This window comes from Eutrema salsugineum, unplaced genomic scaffold, assembly GCF_000478725.1.
Source record: "Eutrema salsugineum unplaced genomic scaffold, Eutsalg1_0 scaffold_13, whole genome shotgun sequence".
Classification (NCBI taxonomy): Eukaryota; Viridiplantae; Streptophyta; class Magnoliopsida; order Brassicales; family Brassicaceae; genus Eutrema; species Eutrema salsugineum.
This window is the reverse complement of record NW_006256885.1, coordinates 1,390,264-1,417,596: the sequence shown is the minus strand read 5'-3', so window position 1 is coordinate 1,417,596 and position 27,333 is coordinate 1,390,264. Positions and strand designations below refer to the sequence as shown.

General features: G+C 32.6%; 3 protein-coding genes across 3 annotated transcripts; 2 read left to right on the top strand and 1 right to left on the bottom strand.

The window, feature by feature from the left end:
• The first annotated feature begins 5,219 nt into the window (after positions 1–5,219).
• On the top strand, positions 5,220–7,163 carry LOC18023831 (septum-promoting GTP-binding protein 1). The gene is made up of 6 exons (XM_006406178.2): positions 5,220–5,805; positions 5,973–6,096; positions 6,193–6,289; positions 6,378–6,417; positions 6,544–6,627; positions 6,718–7,163. Exons 1-6 carry the CDS (start codon positions 5,455–5,457, stop codon positions 6,880–6,882), a joined length of 861 nt encoding a protein of 286 aa, XP_006406241.1. The 5' UTR covers positions 5,220–5,454; the 3' UTR covers positions 6,883–7,163.
• Positions 7,164–11,096: 3,933 nt separating this feature from the next.
• Positions 11,097–12,534, top strand: LOC18023830 (vascular-related unknown protein 1). Its single transcript, XM_006406177.2, has 3 exons — positions 11,097–11,516; positions 11,777–11,848; positions 12,109–12,534. Exons 1-3 carry the CDS (start codon positions 11,130–11,132, stop codon positions 12,292–12,294), a joined length of 645 nt encoding a protein of 214 aa, XP_006406240.1. The 5' UTR covers positions 11,097–11,129; the 3' UTR covers positions 12,295–12,534.
• Positions 12,535–18,818: 6,284 nt separating this feature from the next.
• Positions 18,819–22,279, bottom strand: LOC18023829 (isocitrate lyase). The gene is made up of 5 exons (XM_006406176.2): positions 22,171–22,279; positions 21,646–22,052; positions 20,436–21,038; positions 19,435–20,027; positions 18,819–19,182 (listed from the first exon to the last, which is right to left on the bottom strand). Exons 1-5 carry the CDS (start codon positions 22,270–22,272, stop codon positions 19,085–19,087), a joined length of 1,803 nt encoding a protein of 600 aa, XP_006406239.2. The 5' UTR covers positions 22,273–22,279; the 3' UTR covers positions 18,819–19,084.
• Between the last annotated feature and the right edge of the window lie 5,054 nt (positions 22,280–27,333).

Genomic DNA, 27,333 nt, shown 5'->3' with positions numbered 1-27,333 from the left:
GCTCCGCGTGACGAAATGATGTCGTTGTAAATATCATCCCCAAGGTGATCCCTGATCATCATGATGAACTCATGAAGCTTGCAGTTATGATGACAACTCTTCTTCAGCAAAGGAGATTTGCCTTCTGGGTACAATCTTTGGGGATAATCCTTTGAGCCGCTAGCTGAAGCCATGTCTGCAAACAATAGGTAAGATTAAAATCTTACAAATCTACCACACATCAAAACAAATCTATCATGAACAAACACATGTCTACCAAACTCGACAACAACTATAGAATACCTACCACAAAACATTAACAAATCTACCAAAACGAACACAAATCTACCACAAATAAAAGAAAAGAAAATATACAACACAAATCTACCAAATATATACATAAATCTACCACACACAAAGAGAGAACGCAAATATAGAATTCGTAAGTCTACCAAACGCAATTTTAAACCCACAATCATTACAAACACAAATTACTCACCACATATGAAAACAAATCTACCATGAACAAGTCTACCAAACTCGAAAGCAACTATAATATAAAATCTACCAAACCCGGGAGCAACTATAGTATATAACTCTACCAAATACGACCAAAAGTCTACCACACATGGAATAAATCAACCAACAATACATAAATCTACCAATACAATCTCAACAATAACTCTACCAACAATACTTTGATTATTCAAACAAGACAATGAAACGGAAACAAATCTACCTCACATAGAAAACAAATCTACCTCACATATACAAATCGACCAAATGCAACAACTACTGAAAAGTCTACCAAAAACAAATTAGAACCGAACCACTCCGACCAGAAATTACTCGCCGGAAATCGTGTAGGGTCTCTGGAAACCGTTCTCCAAAGACGGAAACCGCCGATAATAATACTTCCCTGAAAAAAATAAGAAAAGGGTTACGATTCCTGAGTAAAATCATGTGAACAGATGGTTTCTCTTCCGCCGTTAGCGCGAAACCACCGTTGACACCCAAACACAACCGTCGCGACTAAAGGCGTAGACAGTTTTCGACATAACCCCGAAAACCCAAGACAAAAACTTGTTCGAGACGAGAAATGAACCCAGATGTGAAACACTTACCAGATGAGTGGCCGAAAAACCTTTCGTCGCCGCCGAAAACCCTAAATCGCCTATAACGTCGCCGAATCGCCTATATCGTCGCCGCCGGATTAGGGTTAACAGTTTTTTTTTTGTTTTGTAATTTCTAATTTTAGAATTAGGGAAATGTTTGTGTATATACGTGTATATATGTGTATATACGTATGTATATAATTTGAAGTTTTTTTTAAAATTACAATGGCAATCAGGTAATAATATTGATTATTTGGACAAAATGGTATAACACCAACTTTCTAAGGTTAGTCTAGTAAGCTGATGAATATGTTAGGCTAAGTTTGTCAATACATTAACCTTAAAGGTTAGTCTGAGGAATTTTCACATGTTTTTTTTCTTCTATTGGGGCAGAGACTCTAGGACACGATTAGGCGAGCGTTTAATAAATTTTGATAGTACATGTACGAAAGCATTTTATCCCACATGCCACAACAATCGCATTATATAGAGTTTTGAGTATTTTTAAGGAGATTAACTAGGTTAACCTTAATTTTTACAATTATTACTAGAATGACTTACTAAAAATTTAGGTTATTTTAGTAATAATCGTACCTAAACTGCCCTTATAAACTTGTTGTAGGAAAAAAAATATAACAAAAATGCCATTATCAATTAATTTTCACGTCAGCAAAAATATCACTTTATTTACGATTTTGCCACCGTTTTTCTCGATTTGAATATGTCTGCCAAACTCCAAATTCTATAAATCTATCAACTTAATTACAACAGATTTGTTAGGGTGTAATAGACTTAATTACAGATGGTAGATTTTTGGTCGATTGTCAGACTTAATTCAATAAATCTATTACGTATGATGAAAGATTTAATTACCTATGGCAGATTTGATTAATAAATCTGTGTTGCATTGTGAGAGATTTAAAGTTTTCACAAAGACTTATAGAAATTTGCCAGACTTATTTTTGGTACATACAGATTTTAAATTAATTTACCATAAAGTCCATAAATATGTTTCAAATTTGGCAGTTTTAAAATACAAAACGTAAATGTATGACAGATTTATTATTAATCTGACAGAGTTATCCTTCGAAGACATGATAGAGATTTGGCTATGGTGACAATGTTATAATCATGTTGAATAAATCTATGAGTTCACAGATTTATTCAAGTGTTACTTTAATTACCAATATGACTCTTATGTCATGATAGAGTTATTTATATGATATAAAAAACTTATAAATATCTGCTATTTGGTGGCAAATTTACAATGTCAACAACATAGCAAATTTGTTTTGTTACTAGATTAACCTTTCTCTGGTAAAAAACTTATTTCCGGCACATATATAAATTTTAATGTTGGTAAAGATTTGTAAATAGACTTACCGAATACTTATGGTAGAATTAAACAGAAACTGTTATGATATACTTTTACAAACAGATTTAATTTCAGGATATGAAAAATATTTTAGCCACAGTATATCCATAATAACCCTTCTTTTTGTGATAGACTCATCAGAGGTTTTCGACAACCATGGAGCAAGTGATTTTTGTATGCGGACATTATATTGGCAGTTTGAAAATTGCATGTGGCTATTTGTTGTCGATAATACAAGAGGGTACAAAATTCTAGCTGCAAATAAAAGTACACAGTATGCTGATTTCCTACGCATGGTTTTGAGGATTATGGTTTAGACGAGAATATGCACGTGGTAAGCTTAGCTACATATTACCAAAGAGGATATTTAGCAAACTCGCACGGGATACACAACCTGTTTTTGTTCAAAACTGCAGACAATTTCAAGGCTTCCTGGTCAGTTTGTGTCTAACACAGTAAGGATGTGTGTTGAGATAAGCAACAAAGCCCAAGACAAAATGAACTCAATGGATTGTGAAGAAAGAAAGGGAGAAATCAATTCTGATCAGCTGATGACAAGTATATTATAGTAACTCTATCGTCACTTAAAAAAATTATGCCACAATAGAAATGAATGCCATCAAAATGTTATAGAACAACAAGTTTACTATGAAAATCTACTATAACTATATTTTAACTTTGCCATAACCTAATAAAACTATTCTTACAAGCAAAACAAGTGTAGCATCACAACGTCATATAAAGAAATATGCCACCAAACTGATTTAAATTTACATAAATCTGTTATCCAAAATTTGGAACACACCGTGAACGGACGGTGGTTAGGGTTTGTTTCTCTTCTCGTTAAAAATCAATAGGGAGAAATCTTTACAACAACCCAATATTGTTTGGTACAAAACAAATTCTTCAAACACTACAATAGCTTAAACGAAATTCAAAGCATCTGTCTCCACATTTTTGAACTGGTATGTTGGAGAAGACGGAGGTGCGTGTTATGCATGAGTGAAGCCGCCTACGGATCTGCAAGAGAGAAAAAAAAGAGAGTTAGCGGCGAAGAAAACAGATAGAACGAGAGAGCGTGAGATTAGCAAGTGAGAGAAATAAACAGAGAAAAAAAGATTTGGATGTTGGGTTTAAGATCTTACCTATCGATGAGAAGGAGGCCGGAGTTGGTTGACCACTGACCAGTGGCGGCGTATGTAAAAAGGAGAAAAGAGAAGAATGTCATCAATGATTAGGGTTAGTAATGTTTATTTTCTTAATAAATGTGTAAGAAAAATGTTTTTACTACTTAATAATTAATGATTGTGTAAATTAGTGATTTTTTCTTGTAAAATTAAATCAAAATAGCACAACTGTGATTATCGAAAAAAACTAAAGTTTACAAATTAGAGTTATTCTAGTAAAATTTTCAATAGAGAGTCATTCTAGTCATTTTTATTAAAATTAGAGTCAATCTAACTAATTTCTCTATTTTTAATCCATCCACGGCCTAAAATACTTTTTCAACATTGTTTGACGACCTAGGTACAAGAAAGAATAGGCCATCTTCTGAGTTCTGACAAGCATCGCACGTTAGCCAGTGATGGTGAAAAATGCATTACTTGACTTGGAAAGTCTGTATGTGTATGTGTTATTTTACCCCAAAAAAAGGTCTGTATGTGTTTTGGTAAAAAAAAAAAAGTCTGTATGTGTAATCCCGACTATACGATATAGGTGCATGTTGGTTTTAATAAATATAAAAAACAGTGGTCGGAGACATGTCTTTTATTAAGCCCCTTTTTATTAAGTGTTTCCTTTTAATTCACGTGGGCCTCAATTATTAACTTAAAATATCATTAGTTGGAACAACATTTTCTTAAGCGAATTAAATCAACAGCATTTGATTTTCCAATATCATATACAGTAGATAGTTTATTCTTATAATATTTGATTATGTCGAGAGAATCTTGAACCTTGTTTCATTATATCACGTCAACTTGTGATTCAATATAACGAAATCATAGGAAGAAACCCAATTTTGAGTAATCATCCAAAAACATGCCTCACATGTGGTGGGTACATGAAGACACACATCATCATTGCATGCTTTGTTGCCAAATCTGATACATTAATTATTCGTAAAAAATATCTTCATTCAAATACTTTGAATGATAAAACTTTTCATAAAACTTTAAATTATTTTGGTGAATTCAGGGATATTACTATGGTTTAAGAGTTTCAAAAAATTAATCTGAATTCTTATTTGATTTTCCACTTTAGCCTTCTCTTAAAAGCTATTAAATCATTAACAAAAATCACTTTAAAACCACTAAAAACACTGTTTAAATTATCTACAATGATCTTATATTTGGTTTCATTCTAAATCATCAACATATCAATTAGGCTGAACAATTCTTTTTTTTATATATATATATTAACAATTTGTTAAGATCGTTTACATTTTGTCAAAATAGTCAGGCTAAAAAGATCTAGAAACTTTGCCTAGAATGCAAGCACGTAAGATATATGACTGATTGATACGTCTTTTTCGTAATATCTTACAGGTCAACTTAGGGACCAAAATGTGTTAATGTGGTGGTAGTCACATCCAAAAACTAATCCCCACCTCTCATCTGAACAGAAAAGTTCGTTGCCCTCAATTTTTTCAAACTCCCTAATTAAGTAATTAATTCTCTTTTTAATTAATCAAAGGGGATTAATATTATTATTAAGAAAAAAGCTTTTAAGTGTCGTCCCCTCCGAAAAAGAGGAGGCAACACAGAAACTTAAAAAGCTTCCTCGTATATTTGCTTCTCTCTCTCCTTTGCTTTCTTCTTTCATGGCCAAAATGGAACCAATTAGCTTCTCTCTGGCCATCCTTCTTCAAAGATCTTCTTGAAGCTGCCTTCCTAATTTCCAAATTTTCTGATTCTCCATCTTCTTCTTCTTCTTCTTTTGTTTCCGTTCCGATTTTGAAAATTCTCATCGAATCGAGAGAGAAAAATGGCTCAATCCTGCCTTAAAATCGTTCGAATCAACAATCTAAGGAGCAGAGTGAACCGTCGGATTTTGATTCTCCGTCGATTCACGCGGCAGCTATGGAGCAGAATCGTCGCTTGCGCTCCCGGAAAATCGCGGAGGTATCTGTTGCTGTCTCGCGCCACGCCGTCTCCGACTGTCTCTCGTCCTCAACCTCCTCCGATCCCCGTCGTAGAAGTCGGTGGTGGTGGTGAGTTCGTACGCCACGCACCGGTTTACGACCGCGATAATAGCCACCGTAGATCGGATTCCGATCTGGTTTCTCTCAAGATCAGCCTCTTAGGAGATCCAGAAATCGGAAAAACTTGCTTCCTGGTAAGTTTACTCTGATTAAATCATTTTACGTCTCTTTCGATTTCGAATCAGAGTCGCAATCATATAACCTATTCTCGATTTGGAATTTTTGTGAGAAGACATTGGATCTGTTTTCGATTTCGAATCTAACAAGATCAAATTTGAATTGGTTGATTTTTGATTCGAAGGCGAAATATGTTGGTGAAGAGAAAGAAGTTGAGATGAGAGAATTGGAGAAAGGGATAAACTGTACGGACAAGACTTTATCCATGGGAGGTGCTCGCATTTCCTATAGTATCTGGGAATTAGAAGGTATCTTCTTCTTCTTCACAAAGCAATATCATTATCGCTATTAGTGTTAATCCATGAATCTGGAAGATTAAAATTAGCTTAATTAACAATTTATAGGAGCTGAGAAATCACGGGATCAAATCCCCATGGCTTGCAAGGACTCAGTAGCTATTCTCTTTATGTTCGATCTAACCAGTCGTTGCACACTTAACAGGTAAAATCACTGCTTAGAACATGAAAATTAGGTTTCATTATCTGCAATTTGAAGCTAAAACTTGCCCTTAATCTTTATCATTATGCAGTGTGATTAGCTGGTTTCAACAAGCTAGAAAGTCTAATCAGGTAAAAGATCTTTAATCATATCAAGATCATTCCTGATTTAGTCTCTTTATAATAGCTAGTCGTGTTGTATGGAATCTGAGTTCTGAATAAAACCGAAATTGATATGCTTTGATAACTTTTATGCAGACGGCGATTCCAGTTATGGTAGGAACCAAGTTTGATGAGTTTATTCAGCTTCCTATTGATCTGCAATGGACAATTGCGAGCCAGGTAATGGTTTTTTAACCCAATGTGGAGTTATTAGAAAAGAGAGATTATAGAAACAAAAGCCATTTACATTGTGAATATGTTATGTCACAGGCAAGAGCCTATGCGAAGGCGTTAAACGCGACACTCTTCTTCTCGAGTGCTTCATATAACATAAACGTGAATAAGATCTTCAAGTTTGTGACGGCGAAGCTCTTCGATTTACCATGGACGGTGGAGCGTAATCTCACCATCGGAGAACCAATCATCGACTTCTAGCATCTTCCAAAACGTATTTGTAGATAATATTTTATTAAAAAAGAAGCGAATCCGATGATAGCGTTGTTTTTTTTTTTTTATTACATTAACCGCCTGCCCGCCGCCGTGGGACTGATCGGACCACCGTTTCTAGCCGTCTTTGAAGCGAAATGGAGAGATGAGGCGGCGGAGATTTCGCCCGCTTTCTTCATTGTTTTCTGTTTCTTTTTAAAAACAAACAAACAAACAAACAAAAAAAGGAAAAACAGAGAAAAAAATGGTGTGGAGAGAAATGTAACAGGGAAAAAAAAAGGAGGAGATCGTGAATTTTTCTTGTTCTTTTTAGTAAATTTCCGCTTTCGATCACCACTGGAGAATTTTGGTTCCAGTAAATTCTAATTTAATGGTAAATACCATTTCGCTTTTGAGTTTTAGCCTAAGATCGAATTACTCACATCTACGTACTACAACCAGAGCCGTGCTTACCATGTAGTGAAAAAGGCTTTCGCCTCAAACCCCCAAAATATGTTAATTTTTCAGGGCCCCCATTTTCTTAAGAGGTGATTAAGTGGTTTATGGTTAGCATGAAGTCCTTTTTACATAAGATGTTTTCTTATTTTTGTTTATAAGAGAGAGAAAAAGGAATAGATATAGGAAATAGATTAAGATTACCTTCTCCCAATAATTTTAGAAAATTGATTAAGATTTGTTTAGATTATCGGCTTTATAACATCTTAAAATAAGACCAAAACCCTAAAGCCCAAGAAAAAAAATTCATAGATTACTTATCAGATATTGCTGACGATTCCAGTTTCAGTTGCCTTGGCTGAAAGAAGTTTTTCAAAGTTGAAGTTGATAAAGTTTTAGTTGCGATCAACTATGTCACAAGAAAGATTGAATGGTCTATCTATCATATCTATAGAAAGAAAACTAGTTAAGGACCTCGATTATGAGAGTTTGGTAAAAAAGTTTATTGAAAAAGAAGGAAGAAAGATTATGTCTTAATTAGTTTTTTTAGATTAAAATTTTATTTTTAAATATTTTATATGATTTTAAAATTATATTATATTTTTTTATTAGAAAACCTTTTTTTTTAATGAAAAAACCCTTTTTTTTTAGTTTGCATTAAGTCCCTATAAACCTTCGCACGGCACTGACTACAACGTTTCAAGCCCCCAAACGGGGTAGTGGGCAAAATCAATATTTAAATAAAAATTGTGGAGAAAATGGTTATATAGAAGAAGAAAAAAAACTAATTTGGTCTTTGTACATTGTGTTATTATTGTAAACTCAAAATCGATATAGATGTGGGCGAGCATTTTCATCACGTAAATTTTATTTCCCAATTGTTTTTTTTGTCCTTTTGTATCTCTAATATTTGGGTTTTGAATGTAGTATTAAGACCATCTCCAACGCTGGGTAATATGGGGTTCATCAGGGGGTTTATTGGGCATTTTTGGATTTGAAAAAAAGAATAAAAGCCCATAATTGAAAGCATCAGTGCTTTGGGATGTACCTGAAGCAGCGGTTCAGGAAGAGGTAAAATGGCCACGTGTAACGTTTTTATTGGGTGAAACAGAAAAGAGAGAGAAACTAAAATTTGGTCGTTCTTTTTTTTTTCTGGAAAACATTTGGTCGTTCTCTTTTCTCTTTTACGACCGAAGCTCTCTCTTTGGGCGATTCACCCTCCGTTTGCGATTCCGACGATTTTTCCGAGATCGAAGTGTTCTACGACTCCAGTTCAAAGGTATGTTATCCAAGCCTTGGTTGTTTTTTAATTGTAGAGAGTTTTTATTTGAGTTCTCGTCGAGTTAGGGTTTATACGATTTGGGGAAATTTGGGGCTTTTTAATTTTTTGTCTAATTTCGGGTCTCAGAGGTCATGCGATGGTCTGTCTGAAGTCATCTATCTTTATCGTTTATGTTCTTTTGTTATTCACTACTTTGGAACACGCTTAAACCATTGAACACAATTTAATGTATTTTGTGAATTATGCTTAAGCCGTTCATGATAAGTAACTGTGTTTTAAATTGAGTCATACACACCTCTCATCACTAAAATTGAATCGGAAATCGAAAATCTGTGTAACAAATGTATTTTTCTATGTAAACAATTGAAAACAATTGAAAACAATTTAATGTATTTTTCTATAGTTTGCAATATATTGTTTGCTTTTTTTAATAAGTGATTTTAATTTTAATTACAAAAAAATTTCAGAAAAAAATAAATAATTCCGGATGAACCCCATTAACGGGTTCAGGGATGGAGCTAACTTTTTGACACAAGCTCTTCACTGTTCCGAAAAAAAAATTACTTAAATAATTGCTATGATACCCATTTTGGGTATCATCAATGGAGATGGCCTAATCTAGTTGATACAACACAATATGAACAAGGCGACGTTAACAGAAGTTCTCAGGTGGATATGTCGTATTCTACATATTTGCCTATAAATATTCAAAATTTGATAGGCAATCGCGAAGAAGTTCGACATTCAGAAACACATGATAAATTGCAAAAAGATTTACTTGAACATGTTTGGCAGAAATTTGGACATTTGGTTTAATGTTTTTTTCTTGTGTTTTAATTATATGTAATGAATAAGTTTGTTTAATCTTTTTATCATGTAATTTTATTTATATGTAATGAATAATTTATTTCAGATTATAATAAATTAAATGTGTAAAATTGATTTTCAGAAAAAAAGATTTTAATAAAAAAATGATTAAAATAATCCAAAGAACTCCTTCAAGGAGTTCAGGGTTGGACACCAAGTTTTTCATAGAGTCATCCAACAAAATTTTCTCAAAAAAATTAATAAAAAAATCTGATGAATCTCTCAATGGGGTTCAGGGATGGAAATGGTCTAAGCGTAATCTCGTCCAACTGCATAACTATTACATATGTCACTTTACCATTTACAAAAAAAGCTAACCCACTCATTTTTTAGCACTAAAATATGGTTATCACATAAATTTCCCCTGTAAAGTGCTCCATTTTTAAGCTGACATCAATCCGTCGGAATTCGGATACTATTATTTTTATCACTGAGTTCTCATCATATTCCATTTTCACATGTTTCGTCATATTTCTGCACATTCCTTCCCATAGTTTCAAGTAGTAGTATCATTATGTAACGGCTAAAGGATAGAAGAAAAAGGTATAAGAAAAAAGAGAGAAGAAAAAGGTCCACTTTATTTGACGTTGCCATTCTCACGCAACATCAAAGTGGTCAAGTTCAACGAACATATAACATTCCTCAACCCCTCTTTTGTGTTTGGTTTGTGTTAAGGTTATAAAATTAATAAAAGATACATCAAATAATTTCCCTTTTAACAGTTGGGTTTAACTTTTTTAATTCTTCTTTTAAGAAGGAAAAGAATAATCAGATAGCCACATCAGGAGAACAATTTCTAGAAGACTAGTTGTCGCAACGCAAATCGGCCGTTTGTATTACTTTTTCACACTGACCAACCGTTTATGGATTTTTATATTTCTTTAGAAATTTCGTTAATTTTTCCATTCATCGTGGTTTAGTGTTTTTATTTTTTTATTTTTTATCTACGTTTGATTCGATCATCACAGAATCATTTTACATAAGGTATAATATACTAATACTACCGTTAATTGTTTTCATATTCAGTATTTTTAACTTTCATAAACTAATTTGGTGGAAAGCAATGTCTCAACTAACAATAAATAAATTCCTGTAAATCAACGATAAGTTGGGCCAAATCTCATCTAAGCTTAATAATGGATCAAAGCGATTGATAAAACATCATGGAGAAGAAACAAAATCATACAAATCTTAGGTTTAAGTGTTTAACAATATATGCTAATTTTGATAGAAAAACAAATTTAATATTTGTCTCCTACTTAGTCGACCCGAGAATCTATATTTTCGCTTTTGTATAATATGCAAATAGCATTCTTTTCGAAACAATATAAAAACGGACTTATATTTCACATTACACAAAAATATATGATCAGCTATGTTGGAACATATTTTTCTAAAGATAATTTAAGGTCACACTTCTTTAGAAGTCCGTCATTGGCTTTTAATTTGTTCTCCGTATATAATTTTGATCAACGCAATTGGGACCCATGTGATGACCATATCAAGATTCCGATTGTTATCGCTCCAATTAATTTTATTTCGCTTTTTTATATACCTTGAAAATTTAACGACTTTTATATAAATACATACATTACGCAACCACTTAAGAATTATTACATTTTGTTTTGGGTTATTCGTCCTTCTCCACATAATGGATACATTCTCTTGCAGTTCGTATGAACAAAACCACGCCCCTTTCGACCATCACGATGCTGATGATGTTGAGATTGATGATCACAATCTCGATCATCATGATGGTGATCATCAAGAGGAAAGTGGATGGACAACTTATCTTGAAGATTTCTCAAATCAAAACAGAACTCATTATGAAAAAGGCGATCATCAAGACAAGAGTTCTTGTTCGCTTCTTGGCGGCTCTCCTTCTCTGATCTCCGACGCCGCCACTGACGCCTTTTCCGGCCGGAGTTTTCCAGTTAAATTTCCGGCGAAATTGAAGTTTGGGAAAGCAAGAACCAAAAAGATTTGTGAGGATGATTCTTTGGAGGACACGGCTAGCTCTCCGGTCAATAGCCCTAAGGTTAGATACTACTTAACGCAATCAAATAATCATGATCCATGATTGAAAGTTTAATCCCAAAACATCTTTATAAATTTTAATTTAGATTGTTAGATATGATTGGCTATCACTCAATTACCTCCAATAATCACGTTGCTCTTTTATTATAAATTTTGTGTTAGTTTCCCTTTGTGATAGTTTTTTTTTTTTTTGTTATTTGCTAAAATTATTTGTCGTAGTTATAGCATATGTGTAATTCTAATATGAATGATATTGAACAGGTCAGTCAGGTTGAACATGTTCAGACGCCTCCTAGAAAAATTGAGGACTATGTCTCTTCTAGTTTCGTTATGGTAATCTCTCTACCTTTCTTACATATATATATATATAAATTCATTTATATTCATTATATTCATTTATATTCATTTATATCCCATACGGAAAAGATTCATTTTGCATCATATATATTTAAAATAGACTTGGTCGTGTATTGTTAGCTAAGGACAGTGTTTTGGTTGTTTAATTATAGTGCAATGATCTTAAAGTACTGATAATGGTTACATTATATTTGATGGATATAACATGTAAATATGTCTTGAAACGGTGACGATAGGGAAATATGAGAAGCATGGGGGACAATCAAATCCAATTCCAAGAAGGTGATGAACAAAAAATGATGATGATGAGGAATCTCAGAGAACGAAAGAACAACAACAACAGCAATAATATGGATTTGAGAAGTAGAGGATTATGCGTTGTCCCTATTTCCATGTTAGCTAACTTTAATGGTCGCTTCTAAATGATAATCAATTCTATAAACACCCTTGTTAAATTTGGTTGTGTTTATATATGTACCCATTTTGTATGTATTTGCTTTATGTCGTATGTACATCTTGATGGGTGTGTGCTTAATACATATGTATAGCTCTTGTGCACATATATAAGTGCATCTCGGTGGAATATTTGTAAATTATACAAAGTATATGTTTGTAAACATTTCTACGAGGTACCATCTCATAAAGCTTATGAAAGCTTTTGCAAATACACAAACGATTATTTATATCTTTTAAAAATTTTTAGAGAGTTATATATATATATATAGATTAATTATGTTATATAGTCATACAGAGACTATGCATATAGCTTGTTAGTTGTTATGGCAGATTTTATATATATTTATATAAATATATATGGATGTGAAGCACAATTAAAATTTTGTTTAATATCTTCACAGAAAGTTGGTACGATTTCTTTTCCTTTTGGATAATTAGAAAGTTCAGGGCCAACAAAATTAATCAATCTCACTAATTTATTAATTGATACGTACACTATTCAAAATATATACAATATATATGGGTTTACATGCTAATTAAAAATCTGACCAAATGTTTGGTTGACTATTTATAATAAGCTACTTAGTATATACATACATAATATTCTGACGCTAATCTCTATATTATTATTTGAATAAACATTTTAAAAAACAACCTTTATTTTGTAAATTATTACATGAAATGCCATTACAAATAACAAAGAATATTTAAAATAAGAAAGGATATAATTGTCTTTCAAAACTATTATAAAAATGGAAAGTCTATATTTGTCATTTAATAGAGTATATTTACTATTTAATTTCTAATTATAAAGATATGATATTTTTTATATTTTTTTATTTCAAATAATATTATTTAATATATTCAATTAAAAAACTCTCAATTATTCAAATGTGAAAAATCAAAATCAAAAGTTATGATAGTAAAAAAGTATTGAATACTATAATCTGCTAGATTTTACATGATCATATATATATTTTAAAAAATTATTTTTATTAAAAATTTTGACTTAAGAATTTTTTATTTTATTTTTAAATTCATGGTGGAATGAATGTCATTAAATGGTGCATATTAGAATTAATGGTTTTAAAGTTATATTTACATCGAGTAAAAAATGGGCTAAATAAACGGTTTAATCTAATATGAACGAGTTATGATTCTAATTTTTGAAAATCTACAAAAACAAATATTACAATTCAAAATAATAACTCTAAAAATAAGTGGTATACTTAATTTTATTAAATATTATAATTTGTCAATGAGCTAAATAAACAACTTATTATGATTTGTCAACATGATAAATAAACTGTTTATTTCGTTATAATTTTTCATAACTAAAATTTCTAACTAAAAACTTTAAAATTAATTTCTAAAATAATATTTAAAATATTATAATCCTGCGTATCACGCGATACACGGGTTAATTCCTAGTATATATGTTACAGAGTGATCAATAACCAGATCAAATTACATTATCCAAAGATATACGGTATTATGTTTGCATCTCTCTCTCTCTTTCTCTCTTTCTCTCTTTCTCTCTCTCACTCTCTCTCTCTCTCTCTTATAAATATATATAAGTTTTATGCATATCTCATAAGTCATATATGTATGTATGTATAAATATTCCTTGAGATGCTTGGAGAAATGATAGACTTTCTTCCGGTTTCAATAGAATATTTTCAAATTATATAGGTTAACGGCATCTCTAAAAGAATTGAGGTCAAATTCAGAATTTTATTAAAAATATATATATTTCTTGCATTCGTTAGCCAAACCTTCGTGGTAGGTGATCGATCAAGTCCTCACCAATAATCATTTCTTATTGTAAAGTAAACTAATAGAAAATATTTTATACAAAAACAACATCTATCACAATATATGAATGAATCCGTTTTAGTTTCTAGTCGAAGATAGTTGATGTTTTCCGTTTGGTTCTGAAACGTGTTAGATAGAGCGTCTAATCAAAGAGGTTATGATTAGACATAATATTAATTGCAATTTAATTTGTATGGATTTATCTTTAATTAGTCCTTTCAATATTGATTAAGAAGGTTCATTTTATGGTTTTGCAAGTTAAAGAAAGGGACATCGGTTTTACTCCAAGAGATTACCCTTTCTTGGTTTTCATTTTATAGAGCAAAAAGACAATGTTTCAATGTTCAATGGATCCAATAAATCCAAGTAATCAACATGCTCTAAGAGCTCGCTATGTATCAAAAGGTAAAAGATAAGTTATTAAAGGCTGCATGATTAATTAATTAGAGGTTCCCACACTTCCAATAAATTTATAATATTTACGAACTATTGAAGAAAGCAACCCTAATTCTCATCTTTAATGTCAATCGGAGACCTTAAGCATCTTATCAAGGATTCACTCATTTTTCTTCTTCTTTGTTTTCTTCAGTAATAAAATGATTTATGTTTGCCATTTAGGGTTTTTGATGGGAGACATAGCTTGCCTGATTCTAAGAAATTATTTAAAAAAATTCTACTACTACTAGTGTGGATCCCTATAAATGTATAGTCCCTCTTTTTTTCCCGAACATATAGTCCTATATATGCGTTCATGTATATATAGAAAATTTCAATTAAATTTGTTTATACTAGAAAGATGTACGATTCTTACAATGATTAACTAAAATGTCTAAAATTTTCATCTAATAACATTTGGAGAAGTTGCTTAAGGGACGCAATCTCTCTTGTCAATGACGATCGTGTAGCATATTTTAAGACACGTCATTAACTGGCCGGCGTCATGTTTAATAAATCTTTGTGTATGTGAGATATTTCATAGCATCAAATACTTTATAGTTTATAATTTTGATTTTTGAATTATGACTTTTCAATAGTAACAAATCTCATATCTCTTTAGATTATAAGTTTATAACTTTTCAGCTACGCTACTTTAGTCTTTAGTAATTAGGTCTGGCATTTTATGTAAAACCAACGATGAAGAACATTGATGTCAACACAAAACCCAAAACAATAATTAAATGACCTACAATAATGGCTAATTGTCACAACGTAAACATGCTCTAAGAACTGTAAACCAAATGGTTACGCCGGAGGCGATTGTCGGAGAGATCCTTTGAAGCCTGAAGAAGCTGAACGTTGTTGTTGCTATTTATTAACGGTGCTTACCCATTAACGTTGTTGTTGTTGATAGTATTTACAGTGCTAAAGCATATATGTAATTTCCCTTATACTAACAATGCCATGAAAAATTTATAAGAGTATAAAAACACAATTAATCGTGATTTGATTTCTATTGGTGTCCGCGTTTTTATATCCTTGTTACTTTTTGCCGAATGTATCCTTGTTACTCATTGGTCAAGATTGCAAAGTAAGTTGCAGTTTTTGATGATTAAATTTTAGCTAAATGGTTGACAAACAAATAAAGAAAAAAGATTTTAGCTAAATGTTACTCCACCATTTAATTATCAAAGATTCGTTAGAATCTCTTTTTGCAGTTTATTTAAGTTTTTCACGTTTCTATGCAATACTTCATTTTTCATTTTATAACTATTAGTATTCTGCAGTGTTTTTCATCATTGGTTGAGTTTTTTTTTAGATTATAAATTACTCCTTCTGTTTCTTTTTATAAGCTGTTTTGAAGTTTTTTTGTTTCACAATGTATGTTGTTTTCATATTTTTATGCAACTTTTACTTTTATTGATTATTGTGTAACCAATTAAATTATGTAATCTTTTTTATAATTAATTAAAGTAATTTTAATTTATATCTTATATAAAAACTTGGCCAATTTTCTCCAGTTGAGTGACACATCAGCGCTGGAAAGAGCGCCACCTGTCATCTTCAAACATTAATAAAATAAATAATTAATTATATTTAAAGCAAACAAATTAAAACACATTAAAAATATTAAAACATTTTAAATTACATTAAAACACATTAAAGCACATTAATAAATATTAGTATATATATTTATATTATAATGAAATTCAAATTTAATTTAAACATATACAAACTTATAAATATTATATAATACAAGACTTTTTAAATGCACAACTCTATTTTTTAAAAATGTTTTAAAATTTATTTATAAACTAAAAAAATTAATTAATTTTTAATGCAAGTGAAAACAAATTATGAAACTAAATAAGTTAAAAAGTTTCAAATAATATTATATAAAAATTCAACTAATAAAATTATAAAACACAAATCATATTTAATAAATGATTAAAAAGATAAAAGTTATTAAAAAAATAATAGTAAAAAGAAAGGTATTCACAAAAAATGTCATCTATGTTTTTTTTAAAATAATAAAAAAAGATGGAATCAATAAAATTTATATAACCAAAAAAAATTCAAATGATAAATTAAGAAACTAACAAGTATTATATTAGTAAGATTTATAAGAATAAAAAGAATATAAAGATCGAAGAAAAAATGAGATTATTTAATACAACTGGTGTAAAAAAATTTACATATAATATATTGTCAAAAAGAAATCGAAGAAAATATAAATATTTTAGACAAAAATATATTAATAGCAAACATAAAATTCAATAGAAAATATTTAAAATATATAAATTAAAATAAGATCCGTGCATATGCGCGGATTCTCTTCTAGTATTAAATAATATTTGTTAAAGAAAAGTAAATTTCTTAATAGTTGTGTTTTTAGCCAAAACAGTAAAAAGAAACAGAGGGAGTATGTTTTAACAAGGCCTATGAGTTAATTGAGACGGCCTGAGCAACACATATATATGCTCGTGACAGGAAAAGACAAATAAACATGCAACCTGTGATACAACTCAAGAAAAGTGATATTAACGGTGTACTGAATATTCGTAGTTTTAAATATTGATTTATACGTGAACATATATAGATTTTAAATTCAGTTGGATCATTATATATATATACATATTATATCGGTAACCATGCCTCTTAATGTAGGTGTGAATGTGTGATGTTAAAATATTAAGCGGTAAGTATTCTTATAACAAAAAAGCTACAACAAAAGGCTCTATGCGTTAACTAGAGTTGGAAGTATGTAAATATCCAAATTTCAAACTCTAATAGAAGCCAACAACAAAATCAAGACATGTATAAGAGAAAAAAAAATTAAGGGGAATAAATGAAAGGGAGAAGGAATATAACGCGCGATTGTCGGGCGAGGAATTTAGTTAGGATTACGATGGTCCGACGTATGGGACCCATTGCTTCGCAGTTTAAAGTTAATCTTTTTAATTAAGCTAATTAATCCCATGTGCAAAGTGCCCAACTCTTTGCTTAATTGTCAAAGGCTGATTCCGTTTACATTCTATAAATTATTGGATCTCATATCATATGCATTGAATTGTTTTGTTTTCATTGTTACAAATCAAAAGCACAACAAGATAAATGAATCTTTTAGCCAACAAAAAAAAATACAAGATGAATGAATCGGTACAGATGTTTTTTTTACTTTTTTGGTCGATGTCAATACAACAACTGACTAATCTTTACCTCTACTTTTTTTTTTTTATCTCTACCTTTACTTCTTTTTTGAACGTTTAGATTTCGATAATTTATAACTCAACATTATTCAAATTAACTCTAATTGTATCAATTCCTACCAATTACATCGAACGAAATGATCCATTTGCATTTCAATACACAATACGTTAAAAATGTGGTTTGTTATGGATTAATATTAGAAAATTGATGCAACCTCTGATACTTAAAAAAACTAAGGCGAAGAGCAAAAAATATTCTTCCAAAGTAGCCATCTTTTCTCTTCTATTTATCTCTTATATTTTTATTCTCAGTTAGTTTTGTGTGGATCAAAACTCTTCCATTTTGGATTTTCTAGATCAAAGATTTCTCTTCTGAAAGGTGGATTTATACTTCTTGTGGTGATTGGACTTGTGGATTTTTTTTTCTTTCTGAAACTATAAAATGTTAATTTTCAACAATAAAAACTTAAAAGCTATAAAATGTTATCTTTTGATTTTTGAGGTCTAACATTTCTTGTCAGATAAATAGAAAACTGACAAAAAAATATTACAAAATACACAAACGCAAACAGTTTATCAATTGGTGGAATCAGTCCTTATATGCTCCAATTGTTTTTTTAACGTTTAAAAAAAATCCTAAGCTTATTCATATTATAGCCTTATTGATTCGGTCCATTATTCTTGACTCAAGCAGATAGACCATAAGTTACTATACTTTTCCAAATCTAGACGGCTTCACACTCGAGTTTTTAAATTCCAACGGCTAGTTTCTTCTGCCTCAACCGCCGCGACTTCACAATAACACCCATAAACCGAGCTAAAGTCCGTGTGATGCAAACAGAGATCAGAGAAAAAACAGTAGCAAGGTAAGTAACGTTTTATTCTGTTACTAATTTATATGACTTTGAGAACCGATGGTCCGATATTGGTATTGTCGCAATACTATCCAGTTTAACGAAATAAAACGGTAGTACCTCATCTGGTTTACAAAGAAACTGAATAAAAAAATATAACAAGAATACGAATCATTATGTAATCAAAGCCAATAACACCAAATTCAAAATATCCATAAAAAGAAGCAAACCCCATCAAATATTTCCCCAAACTTTTTAACCCAATTATTACGTAGAAGAAGCGAACAAAATAACAAAGATACACATTTATTATCTGTCTTTTTTTTTTTTTTTCTCTTTTACTCGGGTGTCCAAAGATATACTAAAGATAGTGTGGTTTCCAAGTTTTCCTGCGAAGATGCCGAACCTCTTTGGCCGCACCGCCGCAATTAACTTCTGTCTTACATTCTGGACTTGGCGACCACAAGGCTAGTCCCTTCGCCCATTCCAGCAGCTCCCGGCCTCGTCCAACTCTCTTTAAACTGTTCCTCAGTAACACCTATATGCAAAAAAAAAAAAAAAAAAAATCATCATTTTTGAGAAAAATACAATAAAAGGTTAAGAGAACTTATATGAACCAAACTTATACATATAGTAGTATTTGGTATGTTAAAATCCGGATTTGTTTACTACTTAGACATTTGAAGTGTAACTATTAAAGACGACATTTGAAGTGTAACTATTATAGACGACATTTGAAGTGTCTACATTAACTATTAAAGAAGTGCAAATAGAAAAGATAACAAGTTACCTTTGCCCATGGCTGCAGTGGAGGAGATTCCACCTTGGACAGTCTTAAGATAACGATCATAGTAATTAGCACCAGACCATTTCTGGTGAGCCAAAGTGTCAACACCATTGCTCCTCTCTTCTCTCTGTATCCTCTCCACATAAGCCAACATTCCTCTCCTCGCGTAATCCTTTGCAAACGTATCGACGACAAGAGCATCCGCATGGAAACCCGCAAGCGTTATGAACTGCCAGCAATAACCAAGCCTAGCGATCCGCGGAATAAACTCCATCATCTGCTGATCCGTCATACCGGAAGCGTCCCAGTTAAAGGAGGGCGAGAGGTTGTATGCGAGCATGACCTCTGGTGTCTTAGACTTGACTCCTTCTGCGAATTGTGTGCATTCGTTGAGGTCAGGGCTTGCGGTTTCCATCCAGATGATGTCAGCGATCTGTGCAAAGGCCCAGCCACGGACCACGGCCGCTGCGACCGAGCCTTGGAACCGGTAGAATCCTTCTCTAGTTCTGGGCAAGTCCCAGTCCCAGAAAAGATCCGTCACGCCGAGTTTTGCTGCTAATTCTCGGCCTTGCTCGTTTGACAAGCAGTTCTCATACCTGATCAGTCCAACGGGTATATGCATTAGCTAGTGTATAACTCTTAATACAATTCATAAAACATGAAAAGCATTGTAAAAGTATAAGCAGGAAAATGATTTGTAAATAACTTAACAGCTTCAGGTAGTGCTAAATAAAAGTTTAATGCAACTAGCAGCTGTAATCTAACACAACAAGATGTTTTTTTTGGGTTAAATAAACAAAAAAATTGTAATGCAGATGAAAACACTACCGATTCAATAAATTAAAATTATCATTACTAAAACCCTACATAATTTTTTTTAAAAGTTTGTGTAACAAAAAGTTAGTTTTGATACATAGCTCCTAACTATAATACTTAATTACTTATCCATTACCAATATTAAATGATATTTTCGGACAATGTATACTTAATTACTTATTCATTACCTTGCATGGTTTAGCCACTCGTTCACTCTCCGGCTCTTCTCATTCTCATTGAGGTTCATGCGCTTGAGAGCCTCCACGACAGCGTCCGAGAAAGTCATGAGACGGGCGGAGCTAAGCCATTGATCCTCAATTGCTTGCAATGCTGGACCGTTCTTGCCTACAGTCATTCCCTCGGCGAGAAGCGAGGACAAACTCTTGCCTCTAAGACTCGGGTTGGTGGCACCGAGAATGAACTGGTGATCCCTCGAGTCAATGTTCGACTGGATCAGAGTGGCCGCGACCGCGTCCGTTCTAGCGACCAGAACGGTCTCTGTGCCCATCACGTCGAACTGGAGCCGAGCCGCGACAAGGCGGTTGATGTGTTCGCTGACTGCCACGAGGACCTTTCCAGCCATGTGGCCACACTTCTTGGTGACAGAGGATTGATCCTCGATGTGGACCCCAGCGGCACCTCTCTCGACGAAGAGCTTGCAGAGTTTTACGGTGGCGGTGGTCCCTCCAAAGCCGGTGTCTCCGTCGGCGATGATGGGCTTGAGGTAGTCCACGAATGGAGTTTTTGTTCTTTCCTCTCTGCTCATGCTCATTCTCGCCTCCCTCTGCTTTCTGCGAGAGATTCATGTTGATTGTTGTAATTAGATGAGTAAAAGTTTATCAATTATCATGATATTTAAAGCAAAAAAAAAGAGAAGATTTATAATTATAGTGTTGATTAATTCTATCAAAACATAAATAAAATGTCTCACATTATCCATACATGCAAGGATACAAACCTAATGATGAAAGTGTCTCACATTATCCATAACTGAATGTAATTAATGGTCTAAACATAATTTCTGGAGACTAGAAGACGGTTGGTGAATATTTAAAATTCTCTTTTTTTCCCTAAAGAATTCACGTTAGGAAGATTTGTCTTAATTAGAACGTGTAGAAACTATAGTTTGACAGACGATCAAAATAACTTCACACGTGGCATGCACCGTCAAAAACTGGACGAAGCAATCTCATAATCAAGCGCATTGATAACAAGCCATAAATATAAATTAATTTTCAACACGAGATATCTTGAGACCATAATTCACACTATATTATTTCTAGTTCAAACCTAATTTTCATAGCATGTAGCCAATTTCTAGCTTCAACTAATTGGAAAAAATTACCAATAACCATAATATAATTGCGAATTTAATAATTAAATAGTAATTAAGTTTACCTGTCATGGTACTGCTGAGCGAAAAAGAGATGTTCGACCTTGTTAGGAACGGTATCGTACGGATAATCAGCCAGATCCGGACCAGGCTCGTTTGTGGAGGTGTGAGTAGACGAGCACTGCCAACCAGAGACATAGATGGTGTCCAAATGTTTAGCCATCATAGTCACCTGAACAGGGTCCAACGCACCGAACGTGCGAGACGCCGTACCGTTGGCTTGGTGGCTCTTAAGCGTTCTCCACAGCTTCTTAGCCATCTCGTTCGAAGCATAACCTTGCTTGAGATGGCCACGTAGAGCCACCACGTCACGGGCTGTGTAAGGACGCCTTGTTAGCTTGAACCTCTCTGAGTTCCACCAAGTCTGCACCTCCGCAACCTCCGCCTCGAATCTCCCTTCTTCTTCCATTATCTGATTTATCATTCGCATGTTAATCTTAATTAGTATGCTGTAACCAACATAATCAAGTAGATAAAAAGAGCTTTAGTAAACATTAATGATAGGCTTAATTAAGTGTTTTAGATTTTACCATAGAGGGAACAGAGAAAGATGCAGCCATGGATTCGACTTTTATGGATTGGAAATGATTTTGCTTTGTAAGGACCTGTGAAACTAGAGAAGCTTCAAGCATATTTCTCTTCTTGCCTTCCTTCTCCTTATATACTAGTTCTGAATTCCAGAAAAGTTATTATTTTAATGAATATACAGATATATATATATATATATATATATATAAGAATATTGCATTTATATTATATGTAGAAAACAAATCTACTTTAACAAAAAAAAAAAACCTTCTTCTACTTGTGCTGATGAATATTTTTCCCAAGTTGGCTTACAAAAATATAGTTTTTCGCAACTTTAATAATTGTGAGTCTGTGACACGTAAGAGTGTATTATGGCAGAACCGAATTATCATTTGACATCCTTCATTGTCTCTTTCTTTTTCTGTCATTAAAAATGTGATGTAATACATAGAATGGTTCGAACAACCCGGAGTTGCACAAGAATTCATGCTACCGGTTTCTGATAAATACAGCCGGATATATGTGCCACCGTGCCGGTCCATGTGAGCATGCATGCATGGCCTCGGATCTTGTGGCCAAATAATTACTCGAATAAGGAGTACTAGTATAGATTCGCTCCAATAGAGGAAGTGGGTGCAATTCAGAAAAAGAACACGAAATTAGTTTGTACTCTTCTAGAGATTTCTTTACAGTTGTTCCAACGTGTCATCCTACCAACCTCACACGTTCGATCAGTAAACCTGTAAAATGTAGATCAATTGCTGCATAATCTGCAGCTATTAACAGACATTATCAAAGACTAAGAGCAATAGCGTTATAGCAATATGCCAATAATTACTAGCTATACAATTATTTTGAAAAACAATTGCTATACATTTTTACTTAATTGTCATACGCATTTATCATAAGCATTTAAACGTCATATAACAAAAAAATATCTGGGTTTAAGTGAAATAACTTTACAATATAATGTAAAAACGATTGAATCCAACGCTCTACTCAATACTGGTCATTAATTAGCGTGCTGTTTTACTTGAAGTCCTAATTATTCGTCTAAGCATTTGTGTGTGGTATATTTTTGTTTTTGTCAACTACCTATTTGGTAGTTGTTGAAGGGTAAAGTTTTAACAATTTTATTTTCCAAATTGAATAAAATTTAAAATAAATAGTTATGTTTCCCGAGGAAAATAGATAAACCCTATCTTGCTTTGAATGGAGTCGCATATTGCATACGACTTGGCATTCCTATCTTTCCAATTTCTTGCTGTCGGTTTCCTTATTCCTCTTTCTTTAAGTTTTGTTTTGTTTGTAAACGTCTAAAAGATTTCTATTAACTCCCATTTCTCGTGTTATTTGATTGGCCCATAAACCAAAATAATACGGAGTATTTCTTTTTACCAAATCAATGTGCTAGTACTAGTAGGCTATTCATTTTGGATCTAGGAGTTTCTGAGTTTCAATTATGAAAAAGAAAAAGATAAAACTGAAATTTAATATAAATTAATTTATATTTGGTGTTGATCTGAATTTGGGTTCATAGAAATATATTAAAGAAACTAATATAGAGTTCTAGTTTGAATTTGGTTTGAATACGGTTTTGGATATTAAAAAAAAATTCAAATACAAATCCTAACCAAATCAAAACTCAATTAGGTTGTTTTGAATATGTTATGTTTATGCATTCATAAATTAAATCATTCATTTTCCAATTCATGAATGTTATTTGCAAGTGGTAAAGCCTTCCTCTAACAAACAAACAAAATAAAGCAAAAGAAAAGTGGTAAAAGCATTCGAAAAATAAATATAAGAAAATATATGATTTGTACTTTCTATTTGCATTTATAAATTATAAAATGATATCTTGATGGTAAAGAATTTGTGTGTTGAATTTAGATATAAACATAATGGGTAATATGTACATGGAAAGGGAAGAACTCGTGGGTGCTACATGTGAAATGTTTTATGAAATGCATGGTAAATAATATCTATTCTTTCAAATATTTTCTGAGCATATTTTCGTAATTTCTCTAATTGATTAGTTGTTTTTTCTTCGAGAAAGGGTTTAATCATTTCTTTATTTTGATTAATCAGTACTATACATAAAATAGTTACATCTCACGAACGTATCAGTCTGCATTCTTAACCACCGATGACCGATCAGACCCTATAAATCGGAGGTAAATATGCATGCATGTTAGAGTTGATGAAATCAGGAAGCTACATGAACGTTGCGGGAGTTTTTTTTTTTTTTTGGTTGGAACGTTGCGGGAGTTACGTCACTTTTAACAGAGAAAATATTTTTTAACTTTTTTTATTTGAGTTTCCAAGGAAATATGGAATAAAAAAGTATTAATTATTGTAGGCAGATAATATATTTAGATTTTATATTGAGACTTTGACATTGGAAGGTGTGCCATAGGATGGGCTTGAAATCTCAATGATGTTAGTTCAATAACACATTCGGATTTAGCCGTTCGAGGAATCTCAAGCCAACACATCTATCGATTCAACGTATAGATTCAAATACTTAGCGAGATTAAGAATAAATTTCATTTACTTTGCTATTTCTTCCAAAGAAATTTTTTAAAATCTTATTAATATATATTCTTAATTCTGATACAAATTAGTTTGTTTTAGACAACTATCTTTTGGCATTGTTATATAATCGATTTATAGTTGCCTGTTCCTTTTTTGTTTGTCATAGTGGTTGCATGTTCAAGATAATATCATAATTGTTAGCTACTATATAATATGATAGTATATTCAAAAAGAAAAAAAGAAAATCGAAGATAGAAATTCAGCGACCAAAATTGGGGGCCATGAAGCAACCGGCTAATGGTGGACAAAAATAATCGGTTGGCAACTAACCAGAATTAAAGTCGACCAATGGGCTTCAAGTTTCAGCTTTATGATCATGTCCACAAAATAGCCAATTAGCACAAAGATTGGGCCTATTGAGTGATCATAAACCTTGTTCAATATTATATTTGGGGTTCAGATAAGTGTGCTAAACGTGAAACCCATTCGTCTAGCCGGTTGCCATGCCATATATAACTGCGGCATGTTTGAATCAATCAAGTGTCCTTCTTTGCCAACAAATACTTCTGAGCAGAATCTGAAAGTTCTAAGTTTTATCAAAAGAAATTTTTTTTATTCAAGAGCTTGAAAGAAAGAATTTGAGACTTACTTGCATGTCAAGAAAGTAAACACTTTAAGAAGCACGGTGACGTTAGTGAGTAGGTTTTGTCTGGCTCTTAGAACTTCTTCGGCCAGACAAGAATAATCTCTTTACTCGGGTAATTTTTTTGCTCGATGATTCTTTATTCTTCTTGAATCATTGGCCGGATTTTTCTGAGGTCGCTAAGCATTGATTTGTTGATACTTGAAGGCGTAGTTAAGTAACTATCCCCTTGAATTGAGCTCAAATTTTGCCATAGTTTATGTCTCCAATTCGACATAGCGAGATTAATCTAGACAGAGAACAATGAATCAGTAATGTAACAGTCATGAACATGTACGTTAACTCAAATCTTAGAATCATATGATTCATATAAGTTATGTAAACGTCAAAAAAGTTCTATATGTCACATAAACAGAAAAATGTCGGATTTTTGTATATAATTGCACAAAATCAGAATCCAAACTTGGGAAAAATAAGTAAAATATTTCGTAGAACACCTTATGCTCAATTTCAAAGGAAAGCCATCATCATCCAGGAAAAAAAAAATCGGATTGATATCGTAGAAACAACAAAGGGGACGTTAAAAAAAAAAAAAAACAACAAAGGGGCGCAACGTAAGCAAACTAAAACCATCTCCATCGCGGGATGACTCGGGTATTATAAGTGGGCCATATGCAAATTTTTGGATTTAAAATAAATAAATAAAGCTTAAATTGGATGATACGGTATCATCCCAGTGAACTTATAGAATCCGTATCATCAGAGTTTCATCGGCCAGCTGTCAGCATGTTATTCGTCAAAGTTGTGTGGAAAAATTTTCATCAGACATTTTTCTTTCCTGAAAAACTTTGTCGACCATTTTTCAATTCGTTAAGAGTTGAAGCAGATCAATTCGTTGCATTGTGAAACTCGGTTTGTCTTCACATCTTTCCTTGATCGATTCGTAGATCGCATTTCTGTTTTTAGTCTTATGGGTTTGATTCTGGTTTGGTTTTCAAATCCGGCAACAACAAAAGAACGAGCTTGAGAAGATTCACGATGAGAATCTGGAGATCGTGGCGTGCCAGCTATGTCAGACTAAGATAGAAGATTCAGTTCGAAAGAAGGTTACTGGACTGGATTGGAGCAAGAGACCTGGGAGCTCTGAGATTTTTTGTGATGTGGATGATTTGGGGGATCAAGACTCTTCTGAATTTAGCAAATTTGTTGTGGTTCATGGCGCAGGTTATTCCTTGTTCGGACATTGATTCGTCTCTGTTTAACTCTTATAATGAAGGATCAAAATGAAGCACATATTTGCTTAGTTCTTATAGATCAATGAGACTTTGAACACTAATGGGTTTCATTGACCTGCTTATGTTCTTGAGCTGTTATTTAGTATTAGTTTTCTTGGTGGGGGATTTATATATCTAATCTGCATTAGTAGGTTCCTTTGGGCACTTTCAGGCCAGAGATCAGGTGTTCATAAAGGAGGACTTGAGAAACTTATTGTCAAAGCTGGTTTTGTTGCGACTCTGCCAATGCTAATACTCTTACTTGAGCTAGTTTTGAGTTGTTCTGATAGTTCCTCTTTCCACTCCTTTGCAGGTCACAAATCTTAATCTTGAAATTGTAAGAGCACTTGGCCGAAGTACCTCTTATGTTTCTCTTTTTTTTATCCTCTGAAACTATATCTTGCTGAGAGGAAAATATGAATTTGGAAGCTTAATTTTATGGTTTCTTGCACAGGGCATTCCTACTATCGGCATGTCTCCATTTTCATGTGGTTGGTCAACCTCCAAAAGAGACGTAAGACCCAACTGAACTTCTTTTCTTTTTCCCCTTTACATATTTCCTGATCTGAAGCATGTTTTTTATCAAAATTTCTATATCTTGTATTTCTAAAAATCATGTCACTTTCCCCCTTTACACACTTAGCTATGATGTTGTTTATCCTTGTATTACATTTTCGTTTTATGGGTTTTATTTTGTTTGCTTACTAATG